Below are 26,667 nucleotides of genomic sequence, written 5' to 3'. Positions count from 1 at the left end.
GCCACGAGGAGACGCTTCACACTTCTGTAGATGTGCCACCACACGCGCCACCACACGTTCCACCACACGCGCCACCACACGCGCCACTCTGAGGAGACAACAACACAACATTAGGACTGACAACACTTGCCCCGGGGCAGCTGCGGCCACAGAGTTTACACTGTATTTATAACACACATGTGAGTGTTCATGTCTCAACCAGGAGGTGGCAGTGCAGCAGCAGGTAAAAGAAGTAGTAGCAGTAGTAGTAGTAGTAGCAGTAGCATTAGCATTAGCGTTAGCGTTAGCGTTAGCGTTAGCGTTAGCATTGGCATTGGCATTAGCATTAGCATTAGCAGTAGTAGCATTAGCATTAGCAATAGTAGCAGTAGCACTGGCATTAGCAGTAGCATTAGTAGTAGTTGCAGTAGCATTAGCATTAGCATTAGCACTAGCAGAACTCACCTCTGGGTGTTTGGCGTTGTGGGAGGAGCAGAGGGACGGGGCGTCGTCTCCCTCGGCGCTCACACTCTCTTCACACCACGAACCGTCGACTGCAACAGACCAAACATTGACCTCATGAGACAAACGGCCCTCAAACGCTGCAGAAGACCTCATCAGCTCAGAGTCACCTTTACCCTCTGACCTCTGACCTCTGAACAAAAGCATTCCAGACGGTCTCAGTGTGTGACACATGTGCTGCTGCCTTTACCACTCCACCACATGTGACGGTTCAAACTTCAGAACGACCAGAAGGGGGCGCAAGGCCGATCTGAGCTTTGTTTCCATACACTCTGACCGTGAAGAAGATTTGTGCCGTGGCGTTCCGGGGCATCAGGCTTTAAGTTCCGGCTTCTCAGACGAGTACCTTCAGATTGAAAATAAGCGTGGCCAATGCGTTTGACACTCACGGAGCGGGTTGTGCCGGTCGCTCTCCTGGTCCAGCTCGTCCTCCGGATGCCCCGCCCTCACGGCGCCCCCCAGCGGTCCGCCCAGGTATCGCCCCGGAGACAGAGAGCCCCGCCCCGACGAGGAGGAGGAGGAGCTACTGCACGAGCCGATGGACATCTGCCGCGTGACGGGAAGGAGGTCACGTGACCGCGGCGGGAGGAAGGAGGCGACGGAGACGGCTCTGGAGTCTGAAGGGGACAGGACAGTTTAAGGAGACAAAATATACAATCTAAACTAAACAAGGAACAAGGACGTGTGGAGTATTTATCAGAACGGGCTGACCTTTGCCGAGGAGGCCACAGTTGACCGCTCTGGAGTCACAGTTGACCGCTCTGGAGTCACAGTTGACCGCTCTGGAGTCACAGTTGACCGCTCTGGAGTCACAGTTGACGGCTCTGGAGTCACAGTTGACCGCTCTGGAGTCACAGTTGACCGCTCTGGAGTCACAGTTGACCGCTCTGGAGTCACAGTTGACCGCTCTGGAGTCGATGGCGGCGTCGCTCGGCTGGATGTCCATAAAAGGTTTGTTTCCGAGTCCCAGAAAAAGTCTCTCCTGCATCCGCACTTCTGCAAACGAAGAACGTGAAATATCTGATGGATCAGCAGCATAAAGCAGGTCTAAACAGGTCTAAAGCAGGTCTAAAGCAGGACTAAAGCTGGTCTAAAGCAGGACTAAAGCAGGACTAAAGCTGGTCTAAAGCTGGTCTAAAGCAGGACTAAGGCAGGTCTAAAGCAGGACTAAAGCAGGTCTAAAGCAGGTCTAAAGCTGGTCTAAAGCAGGACTAAAGCTGGTCTAAAGCTGGTCTAAAGCAGGACTAAAGCAGGACTAAAGCAGGTCTAAACAGGTCTAAAGCAGGACTAAAGCAGGTCTAAACAGGTCTAAAGCAGGTCTAAAGCAGGACTAAAGCTGGTCTAAAGCTGGTCTAAAGCAGGACTAAGGCAGGTCTAAAGCAGGACTAAAGCAGGTCTAAAGCAGGTCTAAAGCAGGACTAAAACAGGAATAAAGCAGGACTAAAGCAGGTCTAAAGCAGGACTAAAGCAGGTCTAAAGCAGGTCTAAAGCAGGTCTAAAGCAGGTCTAAAGCAGGAATAAAGCAGGACTAAAGCAGGTCTAAAGCAGGACTAAAGCAGGTCTAAAGCAGGTCTAAAGCAGGTCTAAAGCAGGACTAAAACAGGGTTCAAACCCAGACTTTACCTTTGTTCCTGAGAGCCTGGTCCCAGAGGATCCTCTCCAGGTCCCTGGTCCAGTCGTCCTTCAGGCCCCTACTCTCCGCCTGCAGAGTGTATGTGTCCTGGCTCTTTCTCTTTCTGAACCAGATCTCGAAGCAGAGGCCGCTGTCCCCGGAGTTCTGCGTCAGGCCGATGTCGCATGTCTGAAACACAAAAATGTACTGGATTAAAAGTACTGCAGCCAAATTTGCTCTCTGCAGTGTAAAGTAGTAGTTTTTGCTTTCACTTTGACACAGATCGAAATGAAACACGTGTGGAGAGCGTCGTTTGTCGTCTGCTGATCTGAAACCAGTGCCTCAATTGTAGTTTACAAGCAGTTCAAAAAGTCGCTTTAACAGTCTAAAGGTGGGAGATATATATCGTAAAATGTATGATATTTTAATTGTTCTTCTGGAGGTATGCAAAATTGGAGTGGATTGTTTGTAATTAAATCTATTTAAAATGAGCTAAGTTGACATATAATAATAGTATAAAGGGATATTTCAACCTCTCCTCCTCTCCTTGAACCGACACCTTAACGTGGTGGAGGGGTTTGAGTGCCCGAATGATCCCGGGAGCTATGTTGTCAGGGGCTTCAAGGCCCTGGTAGGGTCTCCCAAGGCAAACAGGTCCTAGGTGACGGGTCAGACAAAGATCGGTTCAGAAGCCTCTTATGATGACAACAAAAGCAAGGCCGTTTACGTCGCCCGGATCGGTGTCACCGGGGCCCCATCCTGGAGCCAGGCCTGGGATGGGTGCTCGATGGCGAGCGCCTGGTGGCCGGGTCTTACCCCGCGGGGCCCGGCCGGGCACAGCCCGAAGGAGCGACGTGGGGCCGCCCTCCCGTGGGCCCACCACCCGCAGGAGGATCCATAAGGGGCCGGTGCAGAGAGATCTGGGCGGCAGTCGACGGCAGGGGCCTCGGCGACCAGATCTCCAGACACAGAGACTAACTCTGGGGATATGGAATGTCACCTCGCTGGGGGGGAAAGAGCCTGAGCTTGTGCGGGAGGTTGAGCGATACCGACTAGATATAGTCGGCCTCACCTCCACGCACAGTTTGGGCTCTGGAACCCATCTCCTCGAGAGGGGCTGGACGCTCCACTTCTCTGGTGTTGCCCGCGGGGAGAGGCGACGGGCTGGTGTGGGCTTGCTTATAGCCCCTCAGCTCAGTCGCCACGTGTTGGAGTTTACCCCGGTGAACGAGAGGGTCGCGTCCCTCCGCCTTCGGGTGAGGGACAGGTCTCTCACTGTTGTGGCGGCCTACGGGCCGAACAGCAGTGCAGAGTACCCAGTCTTCTTGCAGTCCTTGGGAGGAGTACTAGACAGTGCACCGACCGAGGACTCCGTTGTTCTACTGGGGGACTTCAACGCCCACGTGGGCAATGACAGTGACACCTGGGGAGGGGTGATCGGGAAGAACGGCTTCCTGTGTTCCATGTTCTCCACCTCCATTGTTGATGCGGCTGCTCGGAGCTGTGGTCGCAAGGTCTCCGGTGCCTGTCGTGGCGGCAACCCCCGAACCCGGTGGTGGACACCGGAAGTAAGGGATGCCGTCAGACTGAAGAAGGTGGCCTATCAGGCCACTCTGGCTTGTGGGTCTCCGGAGGTCATCGACAGGTATCGGCAGGCCAAGCGAGCCGCGGCTCGTGCTGTCGCAGAGGCAAAAACCCGGGCCTGGGAGGAGTTCGGGGAAGCCATTGAGGAGGACTATCGGTCGGCACCAAAGAGTCTGGCGCCTCAGGAGGGGGAAGCAGTGCCTCACCAACACCGTTTACGGTGAGATCCGCCCTGAGTACCTAAAGTATCTGGATGTTGTAGGACTGTCTTGGTTGACACGTCTCTGCAACATCACGTGGCGGTCGGGGACCGTGCCTCTGGACTGGCAGACCGGGGTGGTGGTCCCTCTGTTCAAAAAGGGGGACCAGAGGGTGTGTTCCAACTACAGAGGGATCACACTCCTCAGCCTCCCGGGTAAGGTCTATTCCAAGGTACTGGAGAGGAGAATCCGACCGACAGTCGAACCTCGGATTCTGGAGGAGCAGAGTGGTTTTCGTCCCGGTCGTGCAACACTGAACCAGCTCTATACCCTCCATCGGGTGCTCGAGGGTTCATGGGAGTTCGGCCAACCAGTCCGCATGTGCTTTGTGGATCTGGAGAAGGCTTTCGACCGTGTCCCTCGGGGTGTCCTTTGGGGGGTGCTCCGGGAGTACGGGGTCCGGGGCCCTTTGCTCAGGGCTGTCCGGTCCCTGTATGACCGGAGCAGGAGCTGTGTTCGGATTGCCGGCAGTAAGTCAGACCTGTTCCCAGTGCATGTTGGACTCCGCCAGGGCTGCCCTTTGTCACCGGTTCTGTTCATAGTTTTTATGGACAGAATTTCTAGGCGCAGTCAGGGGTCGGAGGGTGTCCGGTTTGGGGACCACAGGATTCCATCTCTGCTGTTTGCAGACGATGTTGTCCTGATGGCTTTATCAAACCCGGACCTGCAACATGCACTGGGACGGTTTGCAGCCGAGTGTGAAGCGGCTGGGATGAGAATCAGCACCTCCAAATCCGAGGCCATGGTTCTCGACCGGAAAAGGTGGCTTGCCCTCTCCAGGTGGGTGGGGTGTCCTTGCCCCAAGTGGAGGAGTTCAAGTATCTCAGGGTCTTGTTCACGAGTGAGGGAAGGATGGAGCGTGAGATCGACAGGCGGATCGGTGCAGCGGCTGCAGTGATGCAGTCGCTGCATCGGACCGTTGTGGTGAAGAGGGAGCTGAGCCGAAAGGCAAAGCTCTCGATTTACAGGTTGGTCTACGTTCCTACCCTCACCTATGGTCATGAGCTTTGGGTAATGACCGAAAGAACAAGATTGCGGATACAAGCGGTCGAAATGAGTTTCCTCCGCCGTGTGCCTGGGCGCTCTCTTACAGATAAGGTGAGGAGCTCGGCCACACGGGGGGAGCTCGGAGTAGAGCTGCTCCTCCACGTCGAGAGGAGCCAGCTGAGGTGGCTCGAGCGTCTGTTCCGGATGCCTCCTGGGCGCCTCCCTCGGGAGGTGTCTCAGGCATGTCCCACCCGGAAGAGGCCCCGGGGAAGACCCAGGACACGCTGGAGAGACTATGTCTCTCGACTGGCCTGGGAACGCCTCGGGATCCCCCCGGAGGAGTTGGAGGAAGTGTTTGGGGAGGAGGAAGTCTGGGAGTCCCTGCTCAGACTGCTGCCCCCGCGACCCGGCCCCGGATAAGCGGCAGAAAATGGATGGATGGATGGATGGATATTTCAACCCATTAACTTTCACTAGACTTTTACAGACACATTTGAGCACATTCCTGATCCTTTGTCAAAATATCGTCTGAATATCGTTGGCGATGTCGCCCAACCCCCTGTCAGTCTACAATTTGAGGTCTGACGTTCATCAATTGGACCATTGACAAACCAGGTCCTGACACACCAGGTCCTGACAAACCAGGTCCTGACAAACCAGGTCCTCACAAACCAGGCCCTCACAAACCAGGTCCTCACAAACCAAGTCCTGACAAACCAGATCCTGACATACCAGATCCTGACATACCAGGTCCTCACAAACCAGGTCCTGACACACCAGGTCCTCAAAAACCAGGTCCTGACACACCAGGTCCTGACACACCAGGTCCTCACAAACCAGGTCCTGACAAACCAGGTCCTGAGTAACCAGGTCCTGACAAACCAGGTCCTGACAAACCAGGTCCTGACAAGCCAGGTCCTCACAAACCAGATCCTCACAAACCAGGTCCTGAGTAACCAGGTCCTGACAAACCAGGTCCTGACAAACCAGGTCCTGACAAACCAGGTCCTCACACACCAGGTCCTGACACACCAGGTCCTGACAAACCAGGTCCTGACAAACCAGGACTCAGCAGTGACACATGTCTGGATTTCCTCTGTTGCACAGTCACTTTTCTTGTGGATTTTCTCTGACCTTGTTTTGTAACAGCTGAAGAGTCAGTGTACATCATCACTCTCTGATGCCACAGGACGTTTCTCAATCCAGTACTGCAGAAATATGTGTACTTCTGCAGACGTGTGCGTACAAGTCTGACCTGATTGTGAACCAATTTGTAGAGAAATAAAAATGTATTATGTGTTGTACACATATGTGGACGCCGGGTCCTAGGAAGCTATGTAAAAAAGTCACATGACATTAAGACTTATCTGGAGGAAAATTAAACTGGGAAAAAATCCCTTCCTGTCCTTTGGGATTTGAGAGGAAAAATCACCACCTCTGCAAAATAGAAGAAAACAAAAATAAAAATAAAACTAAAAGATCTGCAAGAAAAAGGAAAATTAGGCCAAGAAAGGGAGTCTGCAAATGCCACTCGAAATGAAAAAGATAAGAAGAGAAATGAATGCTCTGACCTCACAGGAAATAGAAAAGAAAATGCTCTTTATTATGAGAGTGGATCAAAATGTTCTAAATTGTGATCCTGGAAAGGGTTAAGCTGAAAGAACAATTTTTAAAATACGGGAAAAGTGATGTAATCAATCAACATTTACAGCAAATCCTTTTATAAAAACCTTTATCTGGAATTTCAGGAGATAAAGAGGAGGATATAAATTCCTTTCTGGACCATCAATCTGCCTGTGATGTCAAAAGAACAAAATAAAAGATGAGGAAATACAGTAAATCTCCAGGAGCAATGGGTTCACCTCAGAGTGGTATAAAGCTCTAAAGACACACCTCAGAGTGGTATAAAGCTCTAAAGACACACCTCAGAGCGGTATAAAGCTCTAAAGACACACCTCAGAGTGGTATAAAGCTCTAAAGACACACCTCAGAGTGGTATAAAGCTCTAAAGACACACCTCAGAGCGGTATAAAGCTCTAAAGACACACCTCAGAGTGGTATAAAGCTCTAAAGACACATCTCAGAGTGGTATAAAGCTCTAAAGACACACCTCAGAGCGGTATAAAGCTCTAAAGACACACCTCAGAGTGGTATAAAGCTCTAAAGACACACCTCAGAGTGTATAAAGCTCTAAAGACACATCTCAGAGTGGTATAAAGCTCTAAAGACACACCTCAGAGTGGTATAAAGCTCTAAAGACACATCTCAGAGTGGTATAAAGCTCTAAAGACACACCTCAGAGTGGTATAAAGCTCTAAAGACACATCTCAGAGTGGTATAAAGCTCTAAAGGCACACCTCAGAGTGGTATAAAGCTCTAAAGACACACCTCAGAGTGGTATAAAGCTCTAAAGACACATCTCAGAGTGGTATAAAGCTCTAAAGACACACCTCAGAGTGGTATAAAGCTCTAAAGACACATCTCAGAGTGGTATAAAGCTCTAAAGACACACCTCAGAGTGGTATAAAGCTCTAAAGACACATCTCAGAGTGGTATAAAGCTCTAAAGACACACCTCAGAGTGGTATAAAGCTCTAAAGACACACCTCAGAGTGGTATAAAGCTCTAAAGACACACCTCAGAGTGGTATAAAGCTCTAAAGACACACCTCAGAGTGTATAAAGCTCTAAAGACACATCTCAGAGTGGTATAAAGCTCTAAAGACACACCTCAGAGTGGTATAAAGCTCTAAAGACACACCTCAGAGTGTATAAAGCTCTAAAGACACATCTCAGAGTGTATAAAGCTCTAAAGACACACCTCAGAGTGGTATAAAGCTCTAAAGACACATCTCAGAGTGGTATAAAGCTCTAAAGACACACCTCAGAGTGGTATAAAGCTCTAAAGACACATCTCAGAGTGGTATAAAGCTCAAAAGACACATCTCAGAGTGGTATAAAGCTCTAAAGACACACCTCAGAGTGTATAAAGCTCTAAAGACACACCTCAGAGCGGTATAAAGCTCTAAAGACACACCTCAGAGTGGTATAAAGCTCTAAAGACACATCTCAGAGTGGTATAAAGCTCTAAAGACACACCTCAGAGCGGTATAAAGCTCTAAAGACACACCTCAGAGTGGTATAAAGCTCTAAAGACACACCTCAGAGTGTATAAAGCTCTAAAGACACATCTCAGAGTGGTATAAAGCTCTAAAGACACACTTACTCCTTTACTTTTGACAACTTTTAATCTGCACTTAATAAAACTCCTCCCCTCCAAGTGTGAAAGAGGCCATCATATCCCTGAGACCGAAAGAAGGACCGACTGGACTGTGCCTCATATAGACCTATTTCTATCCTGAAAAACTACTTTATTCCATTTCATTCAGTAACTGTAGTAGCAGTGATAGTAGCAGTAGCAGTAACTGTAGTAGCAGTAACAGTATGCGCAGTACCTTGAAGGACTGCTTGTACTCGTACGTCTCGTTGCCGACCTCCGTCTTCCTGGTTTTACTGAACAGAACCAGCTCTTGGAAGAGGAAAACGTGGCGGAAACACTTCTTCTTCCTGAAGGTGACCAAGAACTCTTCCTGTCGGATGAGCGCCCCCTGCTCCTTCAAGTTCACCTGCAGCAGAGAAGGAGCTTTACCATCAGGCCAGTTTCCATGGATGCGAAAGCATCCCCCATTGAAACATCATGTATTTACACAGAGGAATCCCAATGAGAACCCTGTAAACAACAAATACAGATGTAACAAACAAACAAACAGGATATGAAGATGAAATGCCAATAAAACATTCAACAAAATAATCATTAATAATAGTCATATTTAACCAGTGCTTTGAATTTATTAAAAAGCATCAAATCATGTCCGCCTCAGGGCAGCTGTGGCTCCTGAAGTGAGTGAAGTGAACAAGCTTTTAAAATGGTAAAACAAACTCCAAGGCCTTTAAGAACGATATTGTTAAGTGTTCTAATCTGGAAGCCACCGGCAGTGACAGTGTTGGGAAAGTGGCTTCATGAACTGGGAAAGTGGCTTCATGAACTGGGAAAGTGGCTTCATGAACAGGGAAAGTTGCTTCATGAACTGGGAAAGTGGCTTCATGAACTGGGAAAGTGGCTTCATGAACTGGGAAAGTTGTTTCATGAACTGGGAAAGTGGCTTCATGAACAGGGAAAGTGGCTTCATGAACTGGAAAAGTGGCTTCATAAAGTGGGAAAGTGGCTTCATGAACAGGGAAAGTGGCTTCATGAACTGGGAAAGTGGCTTCATGAACAGGGAAAGTTGCTTCATGAACTGGGAAAGTGGCTTCATGAATTGGGAAAGTGGCTTCATGAACTGGGAAAGTGGCTTCATAAAGTGGGAAAGTGGCTTCATGAACTGGAAAAGTTGCTTCATGAACTGGGAAAGTGGCTTTATGAACAGGGAAAGTGGCTTCATGAACTGGGAATGTTGCTTCATGAACAGGGAAAGTTGCTTCATGAACTGGGAAAGTGGCTTCATGAATTGGGAAAGTGGCTTCATGAACTGGGAAAGTGGCTTCATAAAGTGGGAAAGTGGCTTCATGAACTGGAAAAGTTGCTTCATGAACTGGGAAAGTGGCTTCATGAACAGGGAAAGTGGCTTCATGAACTGGGAAAGTTGCTTCATGAACTGGGAAAGTGGCTTCATAAAGTGGGAAAGTGGCTTCATGAACTGAAAAAGTTGCTTCGTGAACTGGAAAAGTGGCTTCATGAACAGGGAAAGTTGCTTCATTAACTGGGAAAGTGGCTTCATGAACTGGGAAAGTGGCTTCATAAAGTGGGAAAGTGGCTTCATGAACTGGAAAAGTTGCTTCATGAACTGGGAAAGTGGCTTGTGGCTTCATGAACTGGGAAAGTGGCTTCAAGAACAGGGAAAGTTGCTTCATGAACTGGGAAAGTGGCTTCATGAACTGGGAAAGTGGCTTCATGAACTGGGAAAGTTGCTTCATGAACTGGGAAAGTTGCTTCATGAACTGGGAAAGTGGCTTCATGAACAGGGAAAGTGGCTTCATGAACTGGGAAAGCTGCTTCATAAAGTGGGAAAGTGGCTTCATGAACTGGAAAAGTTGCTTCATGAACTGGGAAAGTGGCTTCATGAACAGGGAAATTTGCTTCATGAACTGGGAAAGTGGCTTCATGAACTGGGAAAGTGGCTTCATAAAGTGGGAAAGTGGTTTCATGAACTGGAAAAGTTGCTTCATGAACTGGGAAAGTTGCTTCATGAACTGGGAAAGTGGCTTCATGAACAGGGAAAGTTGCTTCATGAACTGGGAAAGTGGCTTCATGAACTGGGAAAGTGGCTTCATAAAATGGGAAAGTTGCTTCATGAACTGGGAAAGTTGCTTCATGAACTGGGAAAGTGGCTTCATGAACAGGGAAAGTGGCTTCATGAACTGGGAAAGCTGCTTCATAAAGTGGGAAAGTGGCTTCATGAACTGGAAAAGTTGCTTCATGAACTGGGAAAGTGGCTTCATGAACAGGGAAATTTGCTTCATGAACTGGGAAAGTGGCTTCATGAACTGGGAAAGTGGCTTCATAAAGTGGGAAAGTGGTTTCATGAACTGGAAAAGTTGCTTCATGAACTGGGAAAGTGGCTTCATGAACTGGGAAAGTGGCTTCATGAACTGGGAAAGTGGCTTCATGAACTGGGAAAGTGGCTTCATGAACTGGGAAAGTGGCTTCATGAACAGGGAAAGTTGCTTCATGAACTGGGAAAGTGGCTTCATGAACTGGGAAAGTGGCTTCATGAACTGGGAAAGTTGTTTCATGAACTGGGAAAGTGGCTTCATGAACAGGGAAAGTGGCTTCATGAACTGGAAAAGTGGCTTCATAAAGTGGGAAAGTGGCTTCATGAACAGGGAAAGTGGCTTCATGAACTGGGAAAGTGGCTTCATGAACAGGGAAAGTTGCTTCATGAACTGGGAAAGTGGCTTCATGAATTGGGAAAGTGGCTTCATGAACTGGGAAAGTGGCTTCATAAAGTGGGAAAGTGGCTTCATGAACTGGAAAAGTTGCTTCATGAACTGGGAAAGTGGCTTCATGAACAGGGAAAGTGGCTTTATGAACTGGGAATGTTGCTTCATGAACAGGGAAAGTTGCTTCATGAACTGGGAAAGTGGCTTCATGAATTGGGAAAGTGGCTTCATGAACTGGGAAAGTGGCTTCATAAAGTGGGAAAGTGGCTTCATGAACTGGAAAAGTTGCTTCATGAACTGGGAAAGTGGCTTCATGAACAGGGAAAGTGGCTTCATGAACTGGGAAAGTTGCTTCATGAACTGGGAAAGTGGCTTCATAAAGTGGGAAAGTGGCTTCATGAACTGAAAAAGTTGCTTCGTGAACTGGAAAAGTGGCTTCATGAACAGGGAAAGTTGCTTCATTAACTGGGAAAGTGGCTTCATGAACTGGGAAAGTGGCTTCATAAAGTGGGAAAGTGGCTTCATGAACTGGAAAAGTTGCTTCATGAACTGGGAAAGTGGCTTGTGGCTTCATGAACTGGGAAAGTGGCTTCAAGAACAGGGAAAGTTGCTTCATGAACTGGGAAAGTGGCTTCATGAACTGGGAAAGTGGCTTCATGAACTGGGAAAGTTGCTTCATGAACTGGGAAAGTTGCTTCATGAACTGGGAAAGTGGCTTCATGAACAGGGAAAGTGGCTTCATGAACTGGGAAAGCTGCTTCATAAAGTGGGAAAGTGGCTTCATGAACTGGAAAAGTTGCTTCATGAACTGGGAAAGTGGCTTCATGAACAGGGAAATTTGCTTCATGAACTGGGAAAGTGGCTTCATGAACTGGGAAAGTGGCTTCATAAAGTGGGAAAGTGGTTTCATGAACTGGAAAAGTTGCTTCATGAACTGGGAAAGTTGCTTCATGAACTGGGAAAGTGGCTTCATGAACAGGGAAAGTTGCTTCATGAACTGGGAAAGTGGCTTCATGAACTGGGAAAGTGGCTTCATAAAGTGGGAAAGTTGCTTCATGAACTGGGAAAGTTGCTTCATGAACTGGGAAAGTGGCTTCATGAACAGGGAAAGTGGCTTCATGAACTGGGAAAGCTGCTTCATAAAGTGGGAAAGTGGCTTCATGAACTGGAAAAGTTGCTTCATGAACTGGGAAAGTGGCTTCATGAACAGGGAAATTTGCTTCATGAACTGGGAAAGTGGCTTCATGAACTGGGAAAGTGGCTTCATAAAGTGGGAAAGTGGTTTCATGAACTGGAAAAGTTGCTTCATGAACTGGGAAAGTGGCTTCATGAACAGGGAAAGTGGCTTCATGAACTGGGAAAGTTGCTTAATGAACTGGGAAAGTGGCTTCATGAACAGGGAAAGTTGCTTCATGAACTGGGAAAGTGGCTTCATGAACTGGGAAAGTGGCTTCATAAAGTGGGAAAGTGGCTTCATGAACTGGAAAAGTTGCTTCATGAACTGGGAAAGTGGTTTCATGAGCAGGGAAAGTAGCTTCATGAACTGGGAAAGTTGCTTCATGAACTGGGAAAGTGGCTTCATAAAGTGGGAAAGTGGCTTCATGAACTGGGAAAGTGGCTTCATGAACTGGGAAAGTGGCTTCATGAACAGGGAAAGTGGCTTCATAAAGTGGGAAAGTGGCTTCATGAACTGGAAAAGTTGCTTCATGAACTGGGAAAGTGGCTTGTGGCTTCATGAACTGGGAAAGTGGCTTCAAGAACAGGGAAAGCTGCTTCATGAACTGGGAAAGTGGCTTCATGAACTGGGAAAGTGGCTTCATGAACTGGGAAAGTTGCTTCATGAACTGGGAAAGTTGCTTCATGAACTGGGAAAGTGGCTTCATGAACAGGGAAAGTGGCTTCATGAACTGGGAAAGCTGCTTCATAAAGTGGGAAAGTGGCTTCATGAACTGGAAAAGTTGCTTCATGAACTGGGAAAGTGGCTTCATGAATAGGGAAATTTGCTTCATGAACTGGGAAAGTGGCTTCATGAACTGGGAAAGTGGCTTCATAAAGTGGGAAAGTGGTTTCATGAACTGGAAAAGTTGCTTCATGAACTGGGAAAGTTGCTTCATGAACTGGGAAAGTGGCTTCATGAACAGGGAAAGTTGCTTCATGAACTGGGAAAGTGGCTTCATGAACTGGGAAAGTGGCTTCATAAAGTGGGAAAGTTGCTTCATGAACTGGGAAAGTTGCTTCATGAACTGGGAAAGTGGCTTCATGAACAGGGAAAGTGGCTTCATGAACTGGGAAAGCTGCTTCATAAAGTGGGAAAGTGGCTTCATGAACTGGAAAAGTTGCTTCATGAACTGGGAAAGTGGCTTCATGAACAGGGAAATTTGCTTCATGAACTGGGAAAGTGGCTTCATGAACTGGGAAAGTGGCTTCATAAAGTGGGAAAGTGGTTTCATGAACTGGAAAAGTTGCTTCATGAACTGGGAAAGTGGCTTCATGAACAGGGAAAGTGGCTTCATGAACTGGGAAAGTTGCTTCATGAACTGGGAAAGTGGCTTCATGAACAGGGAAAGTTGCTTCATGAACTGGGAAAGTGGCTTCATGAACTGGGAAAGTGGCTTCATAAAGTGGGAAAGTGGCTTCATGAACTGGAAAAGTTGCTTCATGAACTGGGAAAGTGGCTTCATGAGCAGGGAAAGTAGCTTCATGAACTGGGAAAGTGGCTTCATGAACTGGGAAAGTGGCTTCATAAAGTGGGAAAGTGGCTTCATGAACTGGAAAAGTTGCTTCATGAACCGGGAAAGTGGCTTCATGAACAGGGAAAGTTGCTTCATGAACTGGGAAAGTGGCTACATGAACTGGGAAAGTGGCTTCATAAAGTGGGAAAGTGGCTTCATGAACTGGAAAGGTTGCTTCATGTACTGGGAAAGTGGCTTCATGAACTTGGAAAGTGGCTTCATGAACTGGGAAAGTGGCTTCTTGAACTGGGAAAGTGGCTTCATGAACAGGGAAAGTGGCTTCATGAACTGAGAAAGTGGCTTCATGAAATGGGAAAGTGGCTTCTTGAACTGGGAAAGTGGCTTCATGAACAGGGAAAGTTGCTTCATGAACTTGGAAAGTGGCTTCATGAACTGGGAAAGTGGCTTCATGAACAGGGAAAGTTGCTTCATGAACTGGGAAAGTGGCTACATGAACTGGGAAAGTGGCTTCATGAACTGGGAAAGTGGCTTCATGAACAGGGAAAGTTGCTTCATGAACTGGGAAAGTGGCTTCATGAACTGGGAAAGTGGCTTCATGAACTGGGAAAGTTGCTTCATGAACTGGGAAAGTTGCTTCATGAACTGGGAAAGTGGCTTCATGAACAGGGAAAGTGGCTTCATGAACTGGGAAAGCTGCTTCATAAAGTGGGAAAGTGGCTTCATGAACTGGAAAAGTTGCTTCATGAACTGGGAAAGTGGCTTCATGAACAGGGAAATTTGCTTCATGAACTGGGAAAGTGGCTTCATGAACTGGGAAAGTGGCTTCATAAAGTGGGAAAGTGGTTTCATGAACTGGAAAAGTTGCTTCATGAACTGGGAAAGTTGCTTCATGAACTGGGAAAGTGGCTTCATGAACAGGGAAAGTTGCTTCATGAACTGGGAAAGTGGCTTCATGAACTGGGAAAGTGGCTTCATAAAGTGGGAAAGTTGCTTCATGAACTGGGAAAGTTGCTTCATGAACTGGGAAAGTGGCTTCATGAACAGGGAAAGTGGCTTCATGAACTGGGAAAGCTGCTTCATAAAGTGGGAAAGTGGCTTCATGAACTGGAAAAGTTGCTTCATGAACTGGGAAAGTGGCTTCATGAACAGGGAAATTTGCTTCATGAACTGGGAAAGTGGCTTCATGAACTGGGAAAGTGGCTTCATAAAGTGGGAAAGTGGTTTCATGAACTGGAAAAGTTGCTTCATGAACTGGGAAAGTGGCTTCATGAACAGGGAAAGTGGCTTCATGAACTGGGAAAGTTGCTTCATGAACTGGGAAAGTGGCTTCATGAACAGGGAAAGTTGCTTCATGAACTGGGAAAGTGGCTTCATGAACTGGGAAAGTGGCTTCATAAAGTGGGAAAGTGGCTTCATGAACTGGAAAAGTTGCTTCATGAACTGGGAAAGTGGCTTCATGAGCAGGGAAAGTAGCTTCATGAACTGGGAAAGTTGCTTCATGAACTGGGAAAGTGGCTTCATAAAGTGGGAAAGTGGCTTCATGAACTGGGAAAGTGGCTTCATGAACTGGGAAAGTGGCTTCATGAACAGGGAAAGTGGCTTCATAAAGTGGGAAAGTGGCTTCATGAACTGGAAAAGTTGCTTCATGAACTGGGAAAGTGGCTTGTGGCTTCATGAACTGGGAAAGTGGCTTCAAGAACAGGGAAAGTTGCTTCATGAACTGGGAAAGTGGCTTCATGAACTGGGAAAGTTGCTTCATGAACTGGGAAAGTTGCTTCATGAACTGGGAAAGTGGCTTCATGAACAGGGAAAGTGGCTTCATGAACTGGGAAAGCTGCTTCATAAAGTGGGAAAGTGGCTTCATGAACTGGAAAAGTTGCTTCATGAACTGGGAAAGTGGCTTCATGAACAGGGAAATTTGCTTCATGAACTGGGAAAGTGGCTTCATGAACTGGGAAAGTGGCTTCATAAAGTGGGAAAGTGGTTTCATGAACTGGAAAAGTTGCTTCATGAACTGGGAAAGTTGCTTCATGAACTGGGAAAGTGGCTTCATGAACAGGGAAAGTTGCTTCATGAACTGGGAAAGTGGCTTCATGAACTGGGAAAGTGGCTTCATAAAATGGGAAAGTTGCTTCATGAACTGGGAAAGTTGCTTCATGAACTGGGAAAGTGGCTTCATGAACAGGGAAAGTGGCTTCATGAACTGGGAAAGCTGCTTCATAAAGTGGGAAAGTGGCTTCATGAACTGGAAAAGTTGCTTCATGAACTGGGAAAGTGGCTTCATGAACAGGGAAATTTGCTTCATGAACTGGGAAAGTGGCTTCATGAACTGGGAAAGTGGCTTCATAAAGTGGGAAAGTGGTTTCATGAACTGGAAAAGTTGCTTCATGAACTGGGAAAGTGGCTTCATGAACTGGGAAAGTGGCTTCATGAACTGGGAAAGTGGCTTCATGAACTGGGAAAGTGGCTTCATGAACTGGGAAAGTGGCTTCATGAACAGGGAAAGTTGCTTCATGAACTGGGAAAGTGGCTTCATGAACTGGGAAAGTGGCTTCATGAACTGGGAAAGTTGTTTCATGAACTGGGAAAGTGGCTTCATGAACAGGGAAAGTGGCTTCATGAACTGGAAAAGTGGCTTCATAAAGTGGGAAAGTGGCTTCATGAACAGGGAAAGTGGCTTCATGAACTGGGAAAGTGGCTTCATGAACAGGGAAAGTTGCTTCATGAACTGGGAAAGTGGCTTCATGAATTGGGAAAGTGGCTTCATGAACTGGGAAAGTGGCTTCATAAAGTGGGAAAGTGGCTTCATGAACTGGAAAAGTTGCTTCATGAACTGGGAAAGTGGCTTCATGAACAGGGAAAGTGGCTTTATGAACTGGGAATGTTGCTTCATGAACAGGGAAAGTTGCTTCATGAACTGGGAAAGTGGCTTCATGAATTGGGAAAGTGGCTTCATGAACTGGGAAAGTGGCTTCATAAAGTGGGAAAGTGGCTTCATGAACTGGAAAAGTTGCTTCATGAACTGGGAAAGTGGCTTCATGAACAGGGAAAGTGGCTTCATGAACTGGGAAAGTTGCTTCATGAACTGGGAAAGTGGCTTCATAAAGTGGGAAAGTGGCTTCATGAACTGAAAAAGTTGCTTCGTGAACTGGAAAAGTGGCTTCATGAACAGGGAAAGTTGCTTCATTAACTGGGAAAGTGGCTTCATGAACTGGGAAAGTGGCTTCATAAAGTGGGAAAGTGGCTTCATGAACTGGAAAAGTTGCTTCATGAACTGGGAAAGTGGCTTGTGGCTTCATGAACTGGGAAAGTGGCTTCAAGAACAGGGAAAGTTGCTTCATGAACTGGGAAAGTGGCTTCATGAACTGGGAAAGTGGCTTCATGAACTGGGAAAGTTGCTTCATGAACTGGGAAAGTTGCTTCATGAACTGGGAAAGTGGCTTCATGAACAGGGAAAGTGGCTTCATGAACTGGGAAAGCTGCTTCATAAAGTGGGAAAGTGGCTTCATGAACTGGAAAAGTTGCTTCATGAACTGGGAAAGTGGCTTCATGAACAGGGAAATTTGCTTCATGAACTGGGAAAGTGGCTTCATGAACTGGGAAAGTGGCTTCATAAAGTGGGAAAGTGGTTTCATGAACTGGAAAAGTTGCTTCATGAACTGGGAAAGTTGCTTCATGAACTGGGAAAGTGGCTTCATGAACAGGGAAAGTTGCTTCATGAACTGGGAAAGTGGCTTCATGAACTGGGAAAGTGGCTTCATAAAGTGGGAAAGTTGCTTCATGAACTGGGAAAGTTGCTTCATGAACTGGGAAAGTGGCTTCATGAACAGGGAAAGTGGCTTCATGAACTGGGAAAGCTGCTTCATAAAGTGGGAAAGTGGCTTCATGAACTGGAAAAGTTGCTTCATGAACTGGGAAAGTGGCTTCATGAACAGGGAAATTTGCTTCATGAACTGGGAAAGTGGCTTCATGAACTGGGAAAGTGGCTTCATAAAGTGGGAAAGTGGTTTCATGAACTGGAAAAGTTGCTTCATGAACTGGGAAAGTGGCTTCATGAACAGGGAAAGTGGCTTCATGAACTGGGAAAGTTGCTTAATGAACTGGGAAAGTGGCTTCATGAACAGGGAAAGTTGCTTCATGAACTGGGAAAGTGGCTTCATGAACTGGGAAAGTGGCTTCATAAAGTGGGAAAGTGGCTTCATGAACTGGAAAAGTTGCTTCATGAACTGGGAAAGTGGTTTCATGAGCAGGGAAAGTAGCTTCATGAACTGGGAAAGTTGCTTCATGAACTGGGAAAGTGGCTTCATAAAGTGGGAAAGTGGCTTCATGAACTGGGAAAGTGGCTTCATGAACTGGGAAAGTGGCTTCATGAACAGGGAAAGTGGCTTCATAAAGTGGGAAAGTGGCTTCATGAACTGGAAAAGTTGCTTCATGAACTGGGAAAGTGGCTTGTGGCTTCATGAACTGGGAAAGTGGCTTCAAGAACAGGGAAAGCTGCTTCATGAACTGGGAAAGTGGCTTCATGAACTGGGAAAGTGGCTTCATGAACTGGGAAAGTTGCTTCATGAACTGGGAAAGTTGCTTCATGAACTGGGAAAGTGGCTTCATGAACAGGGAAAGTGGCTTCATGAACTGGGAAAGCTGCTTCATAAAGTGGGAAAGTGGCTTCATGAACTGGAAAAGTTGCTTCATGAACTGGGAAAGTGGCTTCATGAATAGGGAAATTTGCTTCATGAACTGGGAAAGTGGCTTCATGAACTGGGAAAGTGGCTTCATAAAGTGGGAAAGTGGTTTCATGAACTGGAAAAGTTGCTTCATGAACTGGGAAAGTTGCTTCATGAACTGGGAAAGTGGCTTCATGAACAGGGAAAGTTGCTTCATGAACTGGGAAAGTGGCTTCATGAACTGGGAAAGTGGCTTCATAAAGTGGGAAAGTTGCTTCATGAACTGGGAAAGTTGCTTCATGAACTGGGAAAGTGGCTTCATGAACAGGGAAAGTGGCTTCATGAACTGGGAAAGCTGCTTCATAAAGTGGGAAAGTGGCTTCATGAACTGGAAAAGTTGCTTCATGAACTGGGAAAGTGGCTTCATGAACAGGGAAATTTGCTTCATGAACTGGGAAAGTGGCTTCATGAACTGGGAAAGTGGCTTCATAAAGTGGGAAAGTGGTTTCATGAACTGGAAAAGTTGCTTCATGAACTGGGAAAGTGGCTTCATGAACAGGGAAAGTGGCTTCATGAACTGGGAAAGTTGCTTCATGAACTGGGAAAGTGGCTTCATGAACAGGGAAAGTTGCTTCATGAACTGGGAAAGTGGCTTCATGAACTGGGAAAGTGGCTTCATAAAGTGGGAAAGTGGCTTCATGAACTGGAAAAGTTGCTTCATGAACTGGGAAAGTGGCTTCATGAGCAGGGAAAGTAGCTTCATGAACTGGGAAAGTGGCTTCATGAACTGGGAAAGTGGCTTCATAAAGTGGGAAAGTGGCTTCATGAACTGGAAAAGTTGCTTCATGAACCGGGAAAGTGGCTTCATGAACAGGGAAAGTTGCTTCATGAACTGGGAAAGTGGCTACATGAACTGGGAAAGTGGCTTCATAAAGTGGGAAAGTGGCTTCATGAACTGGAAAGGTTGCTTCATGTACTGGGAAAGTGGCTTCATGAACTTGGAAAGTGGCTTCATGAACTGGGAAAGTGGCTTCTTGAACTGGGAAAGTGGCTTCATGAACAGGGAAAGTGGCTTCATGAACTGAGAAAGTGGCTTCATGAAATGGGAAAGTGGCTTCTTGAACTGGGAAAGTGGCTTCATGAACAGGGAAAGTTGCTTCATGAACTTGGAAAGTGGCTTCATGAACTGGGAAAGTGGCTTCATGAACAGGGAAAGTTGCTTCATGAACTGGGAAAGTGGCTACATGAACTGGGAAAGTGGCTTCATGAACTGGGAAAGTGGCTTCATGAACAGGGAAAGTTGCTTCATGAACTGGGAAAGTGGCTTCATGAACTGGGAAAGTGGCTTCATGAACTGGGAAAGTTGCTTCATGAACTGGGAAAGTTGCTTCATGAACTGGGAAAGTGGCTTCATGAACAGGGAAAGTGGCTTCATGAACTGGGAAAGCTGCTTCATAAAGTGGGAAAGTGGCTTCATGAACTGGAAAAGTTGCTTCATGAACTGGGAAAGTGGCTTCATGAACAGGGAAATTTGCTTCATGAACTGGGAAAGTGGCTTCATGAACTGGGAAAGTGGCTTCATAAAGTGGGAAAGTGGTTTCATGAACTGGAAAAGTTGCTTCATGAACTGGGAAAGTTGCTTCATGAACTGGGAAAGTGGCTTCATGAACAGGGAAAGTTGCTTCATGAACTGGGAAAGTGGCTTCATGAACTGGGAAAGTGGCTTCATAAAGTGGGAAAGTTGCTTCATGAACTGGGAAAGTTGCTTCATGAACTGGGAAAGTGGCTTCATGAACAGGGAAAGTGGCTTCATGAACTGGGAAAGCTGCTTCATAAAGTGGGAAAGTGGCTTCATGAACTGGAAAAGTTGCTTCATGAACTGGGAAAGTGGCTTCATGAACAGGGAAATTTGCTTCATGAACTGGGAAAGTGGCTTCATGAACTGGGAAAGTGGCTTCATAAAGTGGGAAAGTGGTTTCATGAACTGGAAAAGTTGCTTCATGAACTGGGAAAGTGGCTTCATGAACAGGGAAAGTGGCTTCATGAACTGGGAAAGTTGCTTCATGAACTGGGAAAGTGGCTTCATGAACAGGGAAAGTTGCTTCATGAACTGGGAAAGTGGCTTCATGAACTGGGAAAGTGGCTTCATAAAGTGGGAAAGTGGCTTCATGAACTGGAAAAGTTGCTTCATGAACTGGGAAAGTGGCTTCATGAGCAGGGAAAGTAGCTTCATGAACTGGGAAAGTTGCTTCATGAACTGGGAAAGTGGCTTCATAAAGTGGGAAAGTGGCTTCATGAACTGGGAAAGTGGCTTCATGAACTGGGAAAGTGGCTTCATGAACAGGGAAAGTGGCTTCATAAAGTGGGAAAGTGGCTTCATGAACTGGAAAAGTTGCTTCATGAACTGGGAAAGTGGCTTGTGGCTTCATGAACTGGGAAAGTGGCTTCAAGAACAGGGAAAGTTGCTTCATGAACTGGGAAAGTGGCTTCATGAACTGGGAAAGTGGCTTCATGAACTGGGAAAGTTGCTTCATGAACTGGGAAAGTTGCTTCATGAACTGGGAAAGTGGCTTCATGAACAGGGAAAGTGGCTTCATGAACTGGGAAAGCTGCTTCATAAAGTGGGAAAGTGGCTTCATGAACTGGAAAAGTTGCTTCATGAACTGGGAAAGTGGCTTCATGAACAGGGAAATTTGCTTCATGAACTGGGAAAGTGGCTTCATGAACTGGGAAAGTGGCTTCATAAAGTGGGAAAGTGGTTTCATGAACTGGAAAAGTTGCTTCATGAACTGGGAAAGTTGCTTCATGAACTGGGAAAGTGGCTTCATGAACAGGGAAAGTTGCTTCATGAACTGGGAAAGTGGCTTCATGAACTGGGAAAGTGGCTTCATAAAGTGGGAAAGTTGCTTCATGAACTGGGAAAGTTGCTTCATGAACTGGGAAAGTGGCTTCATGAACAGGGAAAGTGGCTTCATGAACTGGGAAAGCTGCTTCATAAAGTGGGAAAGTGGCTTCATGAACTGGAAAAGTTGCTTCTTGAACTGGGAAAGTGGCTTCATGAACAGGGAAATTTGCTTCATGAACTGGGAAAGTGGCTTCATGAACTGGGAAAGTGGCTTCATAAAGTGGGAAAGTGGTTTCATGAACTGGAAAAGTTGCTTCATGAACTGGGAAAGTGGCTTCATGAACAGGGAAAGTGGCTTCATGAACTGGGAAAGTTGCTTCATGAACTGGGAAAGTGGCTTCATGAACAGGGAAAGTTGCTTCATGAACTGGGAAAGTGGCTTCATGAACTGGGAAAGTGGCTTCATAAAGTGGGAAAGTGGCTTCATGAACTGGAAAAGTTGCTTCATGAACTGGGAAAGTGGCTTCATGAGCAGGGAAAGTAGCTTCATGAACTGGGAAAGTGGCTTCATGAACTGGGAAAGTGGCTTCATAAAGTGGGAAAGTGGCTTCATGAACTGGAAAAGTTGCTTCATGAACCGGGAAAGTGGCTTCATGAACAGGGAAAGTTGCTTCATGAACTGGGAAAGTTGCTTCATGAACTGGGAAAGTGGCTTCATAAAGTGGGAAAGTGGCTTCATGAACTGGGAAAGTGGCTTCATGAACTGGGAAAGTGGCTTCATGAAATGGGAAAGTTGCTTCATGAACTGGGAAAGTGGCTTAATGAACAGTGAAAGTTGCTTCATGAACAGTGAAAGTTGCTTCATGAACTGGGAAAGTGGCTTCATGAACTGGGAAAGTGGCTTCATAAAGTGGGAAAGTGGCTTCATGAACTGGAAAAGTTGCTTCATGAACTGGGAAAGTGGCTTCATGAACTGGGAAAGTGGCTTCATGAACTGGGAAAGTGGCTTCATAAAGTGGGAAAGTGGCTTCATGAACTGGAAAAGTTGCTTCATGAACTGGGAAAGTGGCTTCATGAACTGGGAAAGTGGCTTCATGAACTGGGAAAGTTGCTTCATGAACTTGGAAAGTGGCTTCATGAACTGGGAAAGTGGCTTCATAAAGTGGGAAAGTTGCTTCATGAACTGGGAAAGTGGCTACATGAACTGGGAAAGTGGCTTCATAAAGTGGGAAAGTGGCTTCATGAACTGGGAAAGTTGCTTCATGAACTGGGAAAGTGGCTTCATGAACAGGGAAAGTGGCTTCATGAACTGAGAAAGTGGCTTCATAAAGTGGGAAAGTGGCTTCATGAAGTGGGAAAGTGGCTTCATGAACTGGGAAAGTGGCTTCATGAAATGGGAAAGTGGCTTCATGAACTGGGAAAGTGGCTTCATGAACAGGGAAAGTTGCTTCATGAACTTGGAAAGTGGCTTCATGAACTGGGAAAGTGGCTTCATGAACAGGGAAAGTTGCTTCATGAACTGGGAAAGTGGCTACATGAACTGGGAAAGTGGCTTCATAAAGTGGGAAAGTGGCTTCATGAACTGGAAAGGTTGCTTCATGTACTGGGAAAGTGGCTTCATGAACTTGGAAAGTGGCTTCATGAACTGGGAAAGTGGCTTCTTGAACTGGGAAAGTGGCTTCATGAACAGGGAAAGTGGCTTCATGAACTGAGAAAGTGGCTTCATGAAATGGGAAAGTGGCTTCTTGAACTGGGAAAGTGGCTTCATGAACAGGGAAAGTTGCTTCATGAACTTGGAAAGTGGCTTCATGAACTGGGAAAGTGGCTTCATGAACAGGGAAAGTTGCTTCATGAACTGGGAAAGTGGCTACATGAACTGGGAAAGTGGCTTCATGAACTGGGAAAGTGGCTTCATGAACAGGGAAAGTGGCTTCATGAACTGGGAAAGTTGCTTCATGAACTGGGAAAGTGGCTTCATGAACAGGGAAAGTTGCTTCATGAACTGGGAAAGTGGCTTCATGAACTGGGAAAGTGGCTTCATGAACTGGGAAAGCTGCTTCATAAAGTGGGAAAGTGGCTTCATGAAGTGGAAAAGTTGCTTCATGAACTGGAAAAGTTTCTTCATGAACCGGGAAAGTGGCTTCATGAACAGGGAAAGTTGCTTCATGAACTGGGAAAGTTGCTTCATGAACTGGGAAAGTGGCTTCATAAAGTGGGAAAGTGGCTTCATGAACTGGGAAAGTGGCTTCATGAACTGGGAAAGTGGCTTCATGAACAGGGAAAGTTGCTTCATGAACTGGGAAAGTGGCTTCATGAACTGGGAAAGTGGCTTCATGAAATGGGAAAGTTGCTTCATGAACTGGGAAAGTGGCTTCATGAACAGTGAAAGTTGCTTCATGAACTGGGAAAGTGGCTTCATGAACAGGGAAAGTTGCTTCATGAACTGGGAAAGTGGCTACATGAACTGGGAAAGTGGCTTCATGAACTGGGAAAGTGGCTTCATGAACAGGGAAAGTGGCTTCATGAACTGGGAAAGTTGCTTCATGAACTGGGAAAGTGGCTTCATGAACAGGGAAAGTTGCTTCATGAACTGGGAAAGTGGCTTCATGAACTGGGAAAGTGGCTTCATGAACTGGGAAAGCTGCTTCATAAAGTGGGAAAGTGGCTTCATGAAGTGGAAAAGTTGCTTTATGAACTGGGAAAGTGGCTTCATGAACAGGGAAATTTGCTTCATGAACTGGGAAAGTGGCTTCATAAAGTGGGAAAGTGGCTTCATGAACTGGAAAAGTTGCTTCATGAACCGGGAAAGTGGCTTCATGAACAGGGAAAGTTGCTTCATGAACTGGGAAAGTTGCTTCATGAACTGGGAAAGTGGCTTCATAAAGTGGGAAAGTGGCTTCATGAACTGGGAAAGTGGCTTCATGAACTGGGTAAGTGGCTTCATGAACAGGGAAAGTTGATTCATGAACTGGGAAAGTGGCTTCATGAACTGGGAAAGTGGCTTCATGAAATGGGAAAGTTGCTTCATGAACTGGGAAAGTGGCTTCATGAACAGTGAAAGTTGCTTCATGAACTGGGAAAGTGGCTTCATGAACTGGGAAAGTGGCTTCATAAAGTGGGAAAGTGGCTTCATGAACTGGAAAAGTTGCTTCATGAACTGGGAAAGTGGCTTCATGAACAGGGAAAGCTGCTTCATGAACTGGGGAAGTGGCTTCATGAACTGGGAAAGTGGCTTCATAAAGTGGGAAAGTGGCTTCATGAACTGGAAAAGTTGCTTCATGAACTGGGAAAGTGGCTTCATGAACTGGGAAAGTGGCTTCATGAACTGGGAAAGTGGCTTCATAAAGTGGGAAAGTGGCTTCATGAACTGGAAAAGTTGCTTCATGAACTGGGAAAGTGGCTTCATGAACTGGGAAAGTGGCTTCATGAACAGGGAAAGTTGCTTCATGAACTTGGAAAGTGGCTTCATGAACTGGGAAATTGGCTTCATAAAGTGGGAAAGTTGCTTCATGAACTGGGAAAGTGGCTACATGAACTGGGAAAGTGGCTTCATAAAGTGGGAAAGTGGCTTCATGAACTGGAAAAGTTGCTTCATGAACTGGGAAAGTGGCTTCATGAACAGGGAAAGTGGCTTCATGAACTGAGAAAGTGGCTTCATAAAGTGGGAAAGTGGCTTCATGAAGTGGGAAAGTGGCTTCATGAACTGGGAAAGTGGCTTCATGAAATAGGAAAGTGGCTTCATGAACTGGGAAAGTGGCTTCATGAACAGGGAAAGTTGCTTCATGAACTTGGAAAGTGGCTTCATGAACTGGGAAAGTGGCTTCATAAAGTGGGAAAGTGGCTTCATAAAGTGGGAAAGTGGCTTCATGAACTGGAAAGGTTGCTTCATGTACTGGGAAAGTGGCTTCATGAACTGGGAAAGTGGCTTCATGTACTGGGAAAGTGGCTTCATGAACTGAGAAAGTGGCTTCATGAAATGGGAAAGTGGCTTCATGAACTGGGAAAGTGGCTTCATGAACAGGGAAAGTTGCTTCATGAACTTGGAAAGTGGCTTCATGAACTGGGAAAGTGGCTTCATGAACAGGGAAAGTTGCTTCATGAACTGGGAAAGTGGCTACATGAACTGGGAAAGTGGCTTCATAAAGTGGGAAAGTGGCTTCATGAACTGGAAAAGTTGCTTCATGTACTGGGAAAGTGGCTTCATGAACTGGGAAAGTGGCTTCATGAACTGGGAAAGTGGCTTCTTGAACTGGGAAAGTGGCTTCATGAACAGGGAAAGTGGCTTCATGAACTGGGAAAGTGGCTTCATGAACTGGGAAAGTGGCTTCATGAACTGGGAAAGTGGCTTCATAAAGTGGGAAAGTTGCTTCATGAACTGGGAAAGTGGCTTCATGAACAGGGAAAGTGGCTTCATGAACTGGGAAAGTGGCTTCATGAACTGGGAAAGTTGCTTCATGAACTGGGAAAGTGGCTTCATGAACTGGGAAAGTGGCTTCATAAAGTGGGAAAGTGGCTTCATGAACTGGAAAAGTTGCTTCATGAACTTAACTACCTGCTTCTTAACCCTGAACAAACCGAGGTCTATGTGCTGGTCCTAAACATCTGCGAGACGCTTTATCTGAGCAGATAGTCACACTGGACAATGTCAGTGAAGCCTCCACTTCTACTGTAAGAAAGTCTTATTAGACCAGGAGCTCTCATTTAAAGCTCATATAAATCAAGCCTGTAAAACAGACTATTTCCATTTGCGTAATATAGATAAAATCAGAAGAATCCTGCCTAAAAGCGATGCTGAACAACTTATCATGCATTTGTAACGACTAGATTAGACTATAACTCCTGCTCACAGCGTGTCCTAAAAGCTCCATAAAAAGTCTCTTCACTGGCTCCTGTCCAGTTTAGAATCACATTTAAACTCCTTCTCCTGACTTGCAAAGCCATAAATTACTTTGATGAATGATTTTGGAAATTTTAAGAAAATTGGCACAAAATTCCACTTTGGCATCCCGATCAAAAAAGTAAATAAGATCCATGTCATATTTGTTACGGCGTAGCCATAGCGATGACAGAAACCTCCCATGTTATTCAAATGGGAAAATGGCCAAATCTGTGAGATTGAAACTTTATACTTCTACGAACTTCTCCTTGGGCGTTAGCCCGATTAACCTGAAATTTGGAGTGGATCAAAAGTTATACAAATCTTTTAAAAATGACTGTCTTTGTGAGCCGCAAAATGTTCTCTTTATTTGAAAAGCAAAGGGAAGAAGACGCGACATCGTCGCAGATTCAGCAGTAGATGTAATAAAAGCACAATCCCTCCTCTTGCGGCGTGGCAAGGGCCAATCATCGCCGCTTGCGGCTATATTTAATTATTATTATTTATTTATTTTTAATTTAGTTTTTTTTTTAAACATTCTCATTATTATTATTTTCAACTTTATGAATAAACTGGTCATTTTCCACCATCTAAAGTGTGTGGTGGTCACAGACTCTGCCCCCCACACTTACGTCACACTGCTGGATGGCGTCCATGGCGAGCAGGTTGTTCCCGTGCCTCAGCTGAAACTGCACCACCTCCAGAGC

The 26,667-nt window shown here is 46.2% G+C and overlaps 1 protein-coding gene across 1 annotated transcript; it reads right to left on the bottom strand.

Moving 5' to 3' along the window:
• Positions 1-110: 110 nt before the first annotated feature.
• On the bottom strand, positions 111-26,360 carry LOC140384235 (puratrophin-1-like). Its single transcript, XM_072466019.1, has 8 exons — positions 26,354-26,360; positions 8,398-8,585; positions 2,125-2,302; positions 1,418-1,497; positions 1,213-1,249; positions 891-1,118; positions 445-533; positions 111-140 (listed from the first exon to the last, which is right to left on the bottom strand). Exons 1-8 carry the CDS (start codon positions 26,358-26,360, stop codon positions 111-113), a joined length of 837 nt encoding a protein of 278 aa, XP_072322120.1.
• Between the last annotated feature and the right edge of the window lie 307 nt (positions 26,361-26,667).

The sequence above is a fragment of the Eucyclogobius newberryi genome, unplaced genomic scaffold (assembly GCF_026437365.1).
Source record: "Eucyclogobius newberryi isolate DKJ021-1_F unplaced genomic scaffold, fEucNew1.0.hap1 SCAF_105, whole genome shotgun sequence".
NCBI lineage: Eukaryota > Metazoa > Chordata > Actinopteri > Gobiiformes > Gobiidae > Eucyclogobius > Eucyclogobius newberryi.
The sequence above is the reverse complement of the archived record's forward strand: the minus strand, read 5'-3'. Positions and strand labels throughout refer to the sequence as shown.

Excerpts from the sequence above, each read along its gene's own strand:
- LOC140384235 (XM_072466019.1), bottom strand. Across the intron at positions 1,250-1,417 it reads AGCCGAGCGACGCCGCCATC|GACTCCAGAGCGGTCAACTG; the intron begins GACTCCAGAGCG and ends GCGGTCAACTGT. Across the intron at positions 141-444 it reads ACAACGCCAAACACCCAGAG|CTGCCCCGGGGCAAGTGTTG; the intron begins GTGAGTTCTGCT and ends CTGTGGCCGCAG.